The sequence below is a fragment of the Cetorhinus maximus genome, unplaced genomic scaffold (genome assembly GCF_964194155.1).
Source record: "Cetorhinus maximus unplaced genomic scaffold, sCetMax3.hap1.1 HAP1_SCAFFOLD_385, whole genome shotgun sequence".
NCBI lineage: Eukaryota > Metazoa > Chordata > Chondrichthyes > Lamniformes > Cetorhinidae > Cetorhinus > Cetorhinus maximus.
The window spans coordinates 268,370-280,695 of NW_027596331.1; the positions used below are offsets into that span (position 1 = coordinate 268,370).

The window sequence follows — 12,326 nt, forward strand, 5'->3', positions numbered from 1 at the left end:
CACATTGCTGTGGGTCTGGAGTCACATGTAGGCCAGTGCAGGTGAGGACAGCAGATTTCCATCCCTAAAGGAAGGAAAGGGCAGTATTGAACCAGATGGGTTTTTACAACAATCGAAAATGGTTTCATGAGAGCGATTTTTCAAAAAAAAAGCAGTTCATCATTCGAGTAATTTCATTGAATGAAATTTTTTTTATTATTTCATAATAATATAACATACAGATTAATCATCTGCACAAAAAATAAATCTCACATGGAAAGGATATTTCCTCTTGTGGGAGAATCTAGAACTGGAGTCACTGTTTAAAAATAACGGGTCTCCCATTTAAAACAGAGATGAGAATTTTTTTCTCTCAGAAAGTAGTGGGTCTTTGGAACTCCCTTCCTCAAAGGGCAGGGGAAGCAGGGTCTTTGAATGTTTTCAAGGCAGAGGTAGATCGATTTTTGATAAACAGGGGAGTGAAAGGTAACCGGGGGTAGGAAGCAAGTTACAGCCAGATCAGACATCAGCATATTGAATACCATTGCATTGTCTGACTGTCTGTAATAACCATGTTCAAATGTATGTAGTGTCCATTGATTGGATTGAAGCACCTCATGATCTATGTGGAAAACTAGAATATGATTGCACTTTTTGTGATGGCTATTTTGGAATGTTTTGTAATGTTCTTTCAGCTATTTTATGAATAAAGAATCTTTTTTCCAAAAAAGAAAATAACCCGCTTCCTCTCAACTGGCTTTGGAAACCTTTACAACGAGTCGCCTCTCGAGGGCAGTACCAGTTTGCGGTATAAAAACAGAAAATTCTGGACATACTCGGCAGGCCGGGAAGCATCGGTGCAGAGCGAATCAAAGTGAAAGTTTCATGTCCGCGACATTTCACCTGAACTCAGTCTGAGGAGCTGCTGATTTCTGGTGAAATGTCACAGACTGGAACCTTCACTCTGTTTCTGGTTGTATTTCCAGCGTTTTCTGCTTGTGTTTCGAATTTGGTTAACTTTCTGCTGCGAGACACAAGAGGGGAGAGGAAAATATCACCCGCAGGACGATCGCAGGCGCATTCTTTTAGATAACTATTTGGTCACAACTTGGGACGAGAGTAAATGTGCCCACATTGCGGACATTTCAGTTTAAGGGCGGATTTTGCTGTATAATTATACTAATGTTCTTTAAGAATCATCACACAACGGCATAAAATAAACACTCAGGATCTCTCTCGGTTCCCTGGGACACAATCAGACAATGAAGCTCCCCACGTAGCAAAGACCACACTGACTAACTGCCCCCTCTCTGCTATGACCAACAGTATCTCTGATGAAAGATCCTCTCTATTAGCATTTACTAGACAACCAGCGGCAGCCCTGCCCCTCTCTCCCGTTAGCTGTTCATGCTCTGAGCCTCCTGGCCCGCCTTGTGCTATCAGAGAGATTGCGGCAGCTCTCCCGGAACTGTAACCAGAAGCGAGGTTTTTGTCCAGTAACTGTCGCGTTTTGTCTCAGTGTGGGGCTCAGCCGCACAGTAATAAACCGCGGCATCGACGTTCCCCGTGTCTACAATGAGCAATTGGCCGCGTTTCTCCTACTCAGACAGATTCAGTTCAAATCGTCGGCTTCGGTCTTTGCCGGTCGATATCTGCCTTATAATCCACTCCAGTCCCTGACCAGATTTCTGTCTGTACCAATGCATCACGTAGAAGTCGGAAAACTCGTTGCTGCAGTCCATCTGCACCGAATCCCCGCTCTGGACTCTTTCCGAAGCGGGAGATTGAAGCACACGGTCCGAGAGACATCGACCTGGAAAAATATTAAGGTATGAAACACTGGAACAGCGAGATTAATAATGAAAAACTCCCTCTGGGTCATTGGGTCCCTGTCCTGTGCCGACCCTGTTCGCATCGCCAGGATGACGGATAATAGCTTTTACTGTGCAACAAAACACATGTTTGCTATGAGGATGTCAATACGAAAACGGGACACAACTCACAACAGAAGGAAAGGAATCGTGTCAAGAGATTAAAATGTAGGCTGATTAAAGTCATTGATGGATATTGAATGTCTACGTCACGTATTTATTTTTCCCGCTCCTAATTAGCTGGAAATTGATATTGTTCGCCGGATATAAGGAGGCGGATTGATGGTCCGCTGCTCGTTTCCCCCGCGGTTCACGTCTGAACCGATCAGTTGTCTGAAGACCAGCAGCTTCTTCCGCTCCGGGTGGAGGGAAGTGAGGGGAAGCACGTCTATTTATGAGAGTTACTCTCGTAAGCGACCAACCCGATACTATTTCTATTTCATTGTCCATAACAAGCTTAAATTGTACCATGTTGTGGTCGCTATCACGAAAATGCTCCCCCACCACCACCTCAGCCACCTGTCCGGCTTCATTCCCCAGAATTAGGTCCAGCACTGCGCCGTCCCTTGTTGGACCCTCTACATATTGGCCTAAAAAGCTCTCCTGTACACATTTCAAGAAATCCACTCCCTTAACAATATGTCTATCCCAATTAAATTTGGGAAAGTTGAAATCACCTAATACAATTACCCTATTGTTATTGTTTTTACACACCTCCACAAATTGCGCACATATTTGCTCCTCAATATCCCGCTGACTATCTGGGGGTCTATAATGAACACCTAATAATGTGGCTTTCCCTTTTTTATCCCTAAGCTCCACCCACAAATTTTCATTCGATGCCCCCTCCAAAATATCATCTCTCCTTACTGCAGTAACTGACTCCTTAACTAATAATGCAATGCCTCTTCCCCTTTGACCCCGTCCCCTGTCTCGCCTGAAGATTTTATATCCCGGAATGTTGAGCTGCCAATCCTGCCCTTCCCTCAACCACGTCTCAGTGATGGCTACTATATCACAATTCCAAGTGTCAATCCTCACCCTTAACTCAGACGTCTGACATGTAATACTCCTGGTATTAAAGTAGAGGCCATCCAGCCTTGCATAACTCCCTTGAAGCTTAATGCAGCTGATCTCCCTCTGACTTGATAGTTTTACTGTATTATGATGCGTCCCTATTCTTCCAAAATTGTGTGTCCCCTCCCCCTACCGAATTAGTTCAAACTCCTCCCAACAGCACTAGAAAACTCTCCCGCAAGGATGTTGGCCCCGCTCTGGTTCAGATGTAAGCCGTCGCGCTTGTACAGGTCCCATCTTCCCCAGAAAAGTTCCCAGTGATCCAGGACCTTACCCTTCCTCCTGCACCAACTCTTAAGCCACGTATTCATCCACGCTATTCTCCTATTTCTGAGCTCGCAACACGTGGCGCTGGGAGTAATCCAGAGATTACAACCCGAGAGGTCTTGCTTTTTAGTTTACTGCCTAACTCCCTGAAATCTTGATGCAAGGCATCATCGCTCTTTCTACTTACGTCATTGGTACCAACATGCACCATGACCTCTGCCTTATCCCCCTCCCCTTTCAGGATGCCCTGCAGCCGTTCAGTTATATCCCGGACCCTGGAACCAGAGAGGTAACACATCATCCTGGAGTCATGTTGACGGCCACAGCAGCGCTTTTCTGTTCCCCTGACTATAGAATCCCCTATTACTATTGCTCTTCCTCCGTTTCTCCCCTCCTGTACAGACAGGCTGCTTGTGGTGCCAGAAGCTTGACTCTGTCTGCACTCGCTGGAGGAGCCAGCGCCCTCATCAGCCTCCAAAATGGAATACCAATTTGCGAGCGGGACCCCAGGGGACTCCTGAACTCCCTGCCTGTTTCTCTTGGACTGCCTGATGGTCACCCATTCCCTTCCTCCCTCAAGTCCCTTCAGCTGCTGTGTGACCACCTCTGCAAACGTGCTATCCACGATGCTCTCAGACTTGCGGATGCTCTACAGTGTCCCCAGGCGCCGTTCCAGCTCTGAAACCCGAGATTCCAGGAGCTGCAGCTGGACACAACTCCTGCACACATGCTAGCCCTGGGCACTGGAAATGTTCCCGGCTTCCCACATGGAGAACGAGGAGCACATCAAGGCTTTGAGCTCTCCTGCCATGTTATATCCCTTTGAATTAAATCTTTTAAATCAGTTACTCTAGGGCCCTTCTTCCTGATCCTTGTTACTAAAGAATATACAAACTACAAACCACAAAAAGACCTTAAACTATAAGCGATAAAGATAGTAAATATTTACCCGACCTTACCCACTACTTACCAGTCATTCCTTTCCCTTGTAGTCTCTACTGCTGCAGCAGGGCAAGGCCACTCTCTGAAGATTTAAGATGTTGGGTAGCAAAGGCAAAATGCAAAGACCACCTCTTCCCCTCTGCGCCGTATTCCCACTGTGCACCAAATTGCCAATACCCACGCTCACTCTGGCTGTGCCTCCCTCAGGATGACGTCTCTCCCCTGTTCGTGTGCAAGCACACTGTCGTGTGCTTCTAAATAGTCCATTTCTTAATTAGAGCTGAGGTGAGCTGAGATGACTCACACTAGTTAAGCTTTAAATAGTAATCAACGCCTATTGAGGCCCTAATCAGGCTTCAAGTGATTGACAGTTAACTGTCACACAGTCAGTTGAATCAGCTCCCTTACCAACATTTTAATTAGACTACTGTAGTTACAAAAAATAAAGAGAAGTTAAAGGGAAAGACTTACTGGTTCAATTCCCACTGTGCACCAAATTGCCAGTACCCACACTCACTCTGGCTGTGTCTCACTCAGGATGAGGTCGCTCACCTGTTCGTGTGCAAGCACCAGGCTCAGGTTTTTGTACAGCTCTCTCCGTGTTCCCTATCACTGTGTGTCTGTAATCCCACCATGTTCAGGTTTTTGTACAGCTCTCTCCGTGCTCTGTATCACTGTGCTGTGCGCCGACTCAGTGCACAGTAATACACAGCGGAGTCGCTCAGTTGTAGTTTGGAGATATTTAACCAGCTGATTTTCTCGGCAGGATCGATAGAAGCAGAAATTCTCCCCCCCGCAGCCTTTTCTTTATTCTCCTCTCCTGAAGTGTGCCTCTGAAGCAGATATTCCGGAGCCTGTCCTGGGGACTGACGGTACCAGTGTACTGTGTACTGACAGAACCCTGCATATCCACATCTTAAAGTAACTGTGTCACCGGCAGGAGAGGTTTGTACAGGCGGATTCTGGAATATCATGGAACTGGAATCTGCAGGATAAAAAATGAACATTATCTTTTAGTTTTACCACTGTTTGTCTAGGTAAATATGTCAATCGCGTGAATAGCTCTGCTTTTTGCAGTAATTTTATTTGCTGGAAGCCTGTTTGAACCGTGTTCACTCTTATGAAAATATGATCCAGTGGGGAAGCAGGTGATATCTTATTTTACATGGCGAACTCTTCCGATTAGGACTGCACTGTCTGAATTGGTGTTGGGAACAGATTCCATTGTAACTTTCAAACGGGTAATGGATCTGTGCTGGAAATGTAAATAAAAATATAGAGCGATGGAGAAAATTCATGGGCAGTGGGAACAATTGGATTGCACTTTTAAAGGGTCAGCGCCTACACGAGGGGCCGAATGCCGTGCTGGATAATTCTATGAATTATATTACATTCCCGTTTCTATTTTCCTTGGTGAGACACAAACCCGAGGGAGCATTTTATGTTCAGCGAGGCAACCAGTTTCCAAAAATAAAACATGTTTGTTGGAGAGAAACACAGCTGTGTGGCATCACTGTGCACAGCAAAATCCAACACAAACTGATGGGAATCATCAGCACCGATTGGGCAAAACCGAGAAGTGAGCACCAGTGGTCAAAGGTCAAACATTTCCTGCGGTTTTAAACTACTCGGGAATTTCTCTCTGCCTTTTGCTGTATTTCTCTATGTTCTATCAATAGGGTCCTATTTGCTCCAGTTCACCTTTATTTCAAATATGTACATTAATTTCATCTTATTTCTTTAATTTCACATTCCCTTTATTTCACATTTTCTTTGTGCTGTTTGGGCTTTTTGCAATCGTGGGAACTTGCCTCAAAGTCTCTTAGTTGTCGGTTGGATTCAGTCTGTTCAGTTTCCGCAGTGGTTTTACTGTTATTCACTGGGAACTGCCTCTTCTGGCTCTCTGACAATTTCAATTCTTTCTGCACGTTAACTGATTCTCTCCCGGGTTCACTGGGTGGAGTTTTCTCTCAATTTTACAGAATCGAGGAAGAAGAATGCGGAAGAGGAATGGGCCATTCAGCCTGTGTATATAATCAATTCCAGCCTGACCCCACCCGAAATCTAATTAACCATTTACATCCAGCTCCCTGTGTCGGTCTGTTCCGTTCTCCCTCCTGTATTTTCAAGTGCTTCAATAACTACATCAATACTATCTCCAACCACTCCCTGTGGCAGCAAGTTCCACATTCTGACCTGCCTTTGTTTAAATTCATTTGTCTTAAATGTTTTATTTGTTCTGTTAGTTACTGTCATATGTTGACGGCTATTGCTTTGGACTCAGCCACAAATGAACAATTTATCCACATTAAAACCGTTCATTATTGAAAAACATTCTATGGATTCTCCTTGTGGTTCTTTTTTCCAGAAAAAAGAGACCCAGCCTGTTCAATCTTCCCAAGAGATGTGGATTGTTGCTGATTTCTTGTTTAATCAAAGTAGAGAATCGAATCAATAGAAGCACGAGCCCCCATATCACCTTTCAAACCTGTTCAGCCTTTCAGTAATATCCTGGCTGATTTACAACTTCAGCGTCACATTCCCGCACTCCCCCCCCCCCATATCCCCTGCTCCGTTTAATGTCCGAAAACCTATCGAATATTATCTTGAATGCACACAGATTATGAACACCCACAGCTCTCTAAGTTACAGAATGCCGCAGATTCACAACAATGGTTCTACTGAAGATATTTTTTCCTTCTCAGTTCTAATGGATGACACTTTATTCTGAAGCTGTGACCCCGAGTTCTATACTCCTCAGTCTGGGGAAACTCCGACCCAGAATCTGCCCTGTCAAGACTCTTCAGAGTATTATGTTTTCATGAGATCACCTCTCATTCTTCTAAACTCGAGGAAATATAGACCGAGACGACTAAATCTCTTCCTATTAGACAATCCTTTCACCTCAGGAATCAGTCTGATAAACCTTTGCTGCACTCCTTCCAATGCAGATTGATCTCTCTTCTGTAAGGAGAACAAAACTTTACACAGCATTCCAGACTGGAGTCCATTTCAGTCCTTCCCTCCATAAGACCATAAGACCATAAGATATAGGAGCAGAAATTAGGCCATTCGGCCCATCGAGTCTGCTCCACCATTCAATCATGGTTGATAAGTTTCTCAACCCCATTCTCCCGCCTTCTGCCCGTAACCTTTGACCCCCTTACCAATCAAGAACCTATCTATCTCGGTCTTAAATACACTCAATGACCTGGCCTCCACAGCCTTCTGTGGCAATGAATTCCATAGATTCGCCACCCTCTGGCTAAAGAAGTTTCTCCTCATCTCTGTTCTAAAAGGTCTTCCCTTTACTCTGAGGCTGTGCCCTCGGGTCCTAGTCTCTCCTACTGATGGAAACATCTCCCCCACGCCCACTCTATCCAGTCCTTTCAGGGGTCGGATTGTACTTTGAAAGGCACCCAGAAATCATTCAATCCTTCTCTCCCTTTCAATTATTTTTCTCTTGCTGGTTCCAAATGAGCATTCACCTAGTTTATAATTGTTTCCTTATGTTTCTGTTCTCCTTTATAAGATGAATGCATCATCCTCACTCTCTCACTGCACTGTGTTGCTTAATTCACAGTAATCAGGGATGCAGGTAAATTACAGCAATCCCATATCTCAAACATTTACATTCAATATAGAGAAGTGTCTGCAGTTCCAAACTTTCAAATTTCGGTCTGATTGCGGGAAACGAGGAAAGTGATTGGTTGAAGACAACTGAAAGAAATGGCGGGGACAATGTCACTAATTTCGGTCACTGATTGTCCAGTAATAAAATTCCATCTGGAGCCACATCAAGATCTCTTCTGTCTGGAGTCCGTTGTGTCACCCTCCCGTTTTTCTCCCGGGTCAGGTATTGAACGAGCCGCTGCAGGTACCCGAACTGGCCGCAGCTGTGTTGAGTTTAATCACCCGGTTCCTCATTCGCATTGCGCGGCTCCGCCTGCAATCTGCTGCCCAGGGGAGAGCTCTGTGACCCCGCTCCCGGGCTCTAAGAGACAGTCAGAGCTCCCTCGGTCACAGTTAACACCGGGAGTGGAGTCCGGATTGTAGACAACCTGCGCTCATTAAAAGCGATTCAGATTGTGAGAGTCCGTGATGTTGATATTGTCCCCGAAGTTCCCGTTGAACCAATAATGGTCTAGATTCCGTCAACTCCCACATCCCCCCAAACTCCACTGATATCAATAATAAACTGACGGTGAACATTACCCGGGACAGGCTGTAATCCGGCGGGGTTTGGTGTTACTTACCGGCTGTGACAGTCACCACTGTCCCGGATCCATCCGCATGATCATATTTATAATCCACCACAGTGACACCGCTCACAGTCTCCCCGGTACAACAACCACCGACACCTCAACCTGGCGGGAAATCATCATCAGACAGTAGAAACTGTCCAATTATTCAGCGGATTTAAATAAATAAACAATATGCAATGTTTCAAAGTCTCTGTCGGTTCAAACTGCACTCTGTGAGGCTCTGAGCTCCGAGTAAATGGTCCCGGAAACGAAATGTTCGCTTCATATAAACCGGGAAAAATATCAAAGAAAGATAACTGACTGGTGGAAATTACAATGCAATATAACCAGATTACAGCGATAATAACATCAACCCGACAATTCACTATCTGCGCCCGGAGAATTTATATTGTGGTCGTACAGAGGTATTTGTTCAGGTCTCTCCCACTGTGACTCCCCCATCCATCTGCCCACACAGTGTTACAAGTCATTATAAAATCCCCTGGGTACTTGGTGAGATGTGGGGATATTAGTTAAACAGCGGGGATTGCGGTTCCCGGTAACAGCTGTTAGACCAGGATCACATCTGGTGTTAGGGGTTTGTAACTGGGATCATTCATTCCCACTCCCCATTCACTGACACCAATCCCGGGAAAGACATCACTATCCGCACACACTCGGCATTTATAAAACTCAAAACGTTAACGGCAATAATCCAATCTCATTATAAACTAGACTGTGGGGCAGACGGTGTGAGGCGGAACTGTGGGGGTTTAACTGCAGATTAACTCCGCTTTTTGATTTGTTTCTGTGATAATCTGCAGTGAGAGTTTTTGTATCGCGGGAAGCCGAGACCCATCACTGTGTTTGTCGTATCTGTACTGAGCTTTACAGTAATAGGTGGCGGTGTCTTCAACTCTCACATCCCGAATTTCCAGCCAAAATGTCTTTTCTGCTTCATTCACCGACACAACAAATCTCCCCCCGCTGGAGATCCGCTCCCACTCTGTCCCGGTCTGGGTTTGTCTGAAGAAATCCCAGCCCGTCAAAGAACGAGCGAAAAAACCACCATAGAAAACACAGGTGATGGTGAGAGACTGACACTCCTTCCTGGTCACCGCTGCCGGGGTCTGCACCACAGACTGACTGAAAGAGCCTGGAAATTAAGCAGAGAGAGTTTAATGGACCATCAGATCCGAACCACAGAACGGGGTTAAAACCCCAGACAGTGTCTGTAATTGGGATGGACTCGGGCAGCTTTATATTAAATCCACACAATGTCGGTTTGTTTGACGGGTACTCACGGGGTAAACAGACACACAGGGTGAAAACAAGGAGGATTCCCATCGTTCTGCTGCCTGGAGCTGAGGGTTTATATGACGGGGAGCTGGAGACTGCAGCCCCGGACTGCACTGGGAGACCGATCTCAGAGCTGGACTGAAATACTTTAGGGGGATCGAGTTGATTTGCACAGGGCAGTTTCGCTGAGATCAGTGATTTGGCGCATGGTTCGCGGGTCGCTGGCTAAGTGTTGTGTGAATAAGGGACAGGTTTATAAAAGGAGGCTGCAATTTTCTGACCCTTCATTTGGATTGTGATCCGGATGTGAAAGCCCCTCCCACAATAGTCTGGTGGGGGAGGGGAGCTTTTCTTTCTGCCAGTTGTGCTGCCGCCTTCCTTTCCCCACAGTAATGAACTGGGAGGTTGGTGCATGTGTTTGTATTGGGTGGTGTTTGTTAAAGGTGGAATGTGGGCCAAGGACACCAGGAGAATCCCCCCGTCCCGCTCTTATCCCAATATTCCGGAGATTGTTTAACATCGCACTGAACGGGCTGGCGGGACCTCAGTGAGACTTCTGGCCTGAAGTTTGGCGCCTCGGGACCGGCATATTCCCTGGTCCAGCAACTGGGGACAGGTTACAGCTTGAAGTAGTCCAGTGACATTGCCAATATGCTGGCAGATGTACACAACATGAACAAAGACGAAGTAGCAGCTGGTTAGCTCACTTGGCTCGGTGGCTAGTGTCTGGTTCAGAATAATGCCAATAGCACGGTTTCTGTTCTCGTTCTGGCTGAGGTTGACTTTGGCCCTGCTCCTGCGAATGGAAGGCAATGGTAAACCACGACAAACAAAGCTACCAAGAAAACAGCTCAAAACGACACAACTGCAGAAAATGAGCTAAGGAGATGCCCACGCCCAGGGCACACGGGACAGAATACAAAGAACAAACTCTTCCTGTCATTTAACCAAATGCTTCCTGCACCACCCCTCCGGTGGGTTACATGTAAAATGATGTTTCATTTCAGCCATGTTTGATTTCCAGGTTGGGAATATTCAAAATTTCCCTTTGCAGTAACACAGAATGAAACGGCGCTCGGGAGACAATAGGCTGTGTTCTTGCGGCTTTCTTTAAAGATCACAGCTATTAGCTTCTGTTTTGACATCTGTTTATGTTGTATAATTATCTTTTACCCAGCGACAGCAATACTCGATCAAATAAATCCCATGACAAGGACGAGGTCAAAGGCTTCACAAAACTGATAGCGGACTTCGGGAAAATGCTGCTCAACATTGAAGGCAGGGGCGGAAAGGCCCTTAAAAGACGAAAGGGAAATTGATAATCGCAGCACGTCACACAAACATGGCCGATGATTTGAGTTGCAGTGGATAAAGTCCCCATCTTTTCCGTACGTCCGGCCAATTCCTGTCAGCATTTTCAACGTGCTAAAAATGTTGCTTTGAGAATAATAATTAGTGTAAATCACTGTTAAGATTAACATAGAAATGTGTCGTGCCAATAAACTTATTTAATATAAATAGGGATATGATTTAGAATGGTATTAACTAAGACATTGCCTGGTGTAATATAAATAGAGACAGGGTCTATTTCAGTATTAACTGAAACAAGGCCAGGAGTAAAACAACTAGAAATTGGGTCTATTGTAATGTAAACAGGAGATTAATTTAGAGGAGCAATAACAAAGATAGGGCCTACTGAAATATAAACAAGATTAAGGATAATGCGATAAAAATTCAGGCAGGCCTCCCGATAATACGAACAAAAACATGGCCTAATGTAATGCACATAGGGGCATAGAGCATTTTAGTATAATGTGAGTACAGTCGTAGTGCAATATCAGCAAAGACGTGGCCTAGTGTAATGTCAACTCAATCAAATTTTAATGCAGTATACCATAGAAATAGTCCAGTGCAATGTAAACCGAGACAGAGTCTCATGCAGTTGTAATTCAAACAGGGCCTAGCGTAATGCAAGCAGGGACATGTCTAATGCTGCGATAAATTAGATAGGGTCTCATGTACCGTAAACAGAGACACAGGTTATTGTAATATAAAGAGTAACATAATCTAGTGTAATACTGAGACAGGATGCTGCCTAACACTAACGGAGATGACCTATTGCGATAATAACTGAGATATGGCCTGGGGGAATATAGACAGAGATGCATCCTATTGCAAATAACTGAAAAAAAGGACGAATGCAACATGAAGTGGTCTTGTGTAGTTCGACTGAAACAGTGCCTGGTGTGATATACACATAAGCATTAAAATATTGTAGTCAGAAGTAACAAAAATATAAGTGGAGGCACATCTAATGCAATAATAGCTAAGACATCATCTAGTGTAACAGTACAGTGCAGTAATAAATGAGACGACCTCTGGTTTAATATAAACAGGGGGATTGTAGAGTGTACTAATAAATGATTATTGCTTAATTCCTGAATAACTGTGTGCAACCAGGCACTGAGCTCATGCATTGAGGTGGCCGTCACTCAACTGTACAGCAAAGTTGTTCAGCTTCCTATACCACGAGTTTATTTGTTTTATTTTAACTTGCTATTTTTTACTGTTAGCTGTTTGTTAATTTTTGCCTGTGTTTCCCATTGTTTCTTCCAGCGTCTTTCCCATTTTCCTTATTAAAATCCCC

General features: G+C 44.9%; 1 protein-coding gene across 1 annotated transcript; it reads right to left on the bottom strand.

The window, feature by feature from the left end:
* Positions 1-1,596: 1,596 nt before the first annotated feature.
* Positions 1,597-9,763, bottom strand: LOC144673560 (uncharacterized). The gene is made up of 5 exons (XM_078535321.1): positions 9,685-9,763; positions 9,237-9,536; positions 8,393-8,437; positions 4,812-5,121; positions 1,597-1,792 (listed from the first exon to the last, which is right to left on the bottom strand). Exons 1-5 carry the CDS (start codon positions 9,725-9,727, stop codon positions 1,597-1,599), a joined length of 894 nt encoding a protein of 297 aa, XP_078391447.1. The 5' UTR covers positions 9,728-9,763.
* Between the last annotated feature and the right edge of the window lie 2,563 nt (positions 9,764-12,326).

Bases quoted from the DNA above. Each gene is read 5' to 3' on its own strand.
- LOC144673560 (XM_078535321.1), bottom strand. From the start codon at position 9,727: ATGGGAATCCTCCTTGTTTTCACCCTGTGTGTCTGTTTACCCC. The intron at 9,537-9,684 runs GTGAGTACCCGT...CTTAATTTCCAG, and splicing joins CCTGTGTGTCTGTTTACCCC to GCTCTTTCAGTCAGTCTGTG. The intron at 1,793-4,811 runs GTGATACAGAGC...ATATTTTTCCAG, and splicing joins CTGAGTCGGCGCACAGCACA to GTCGATGTCTCTCGGACCGT.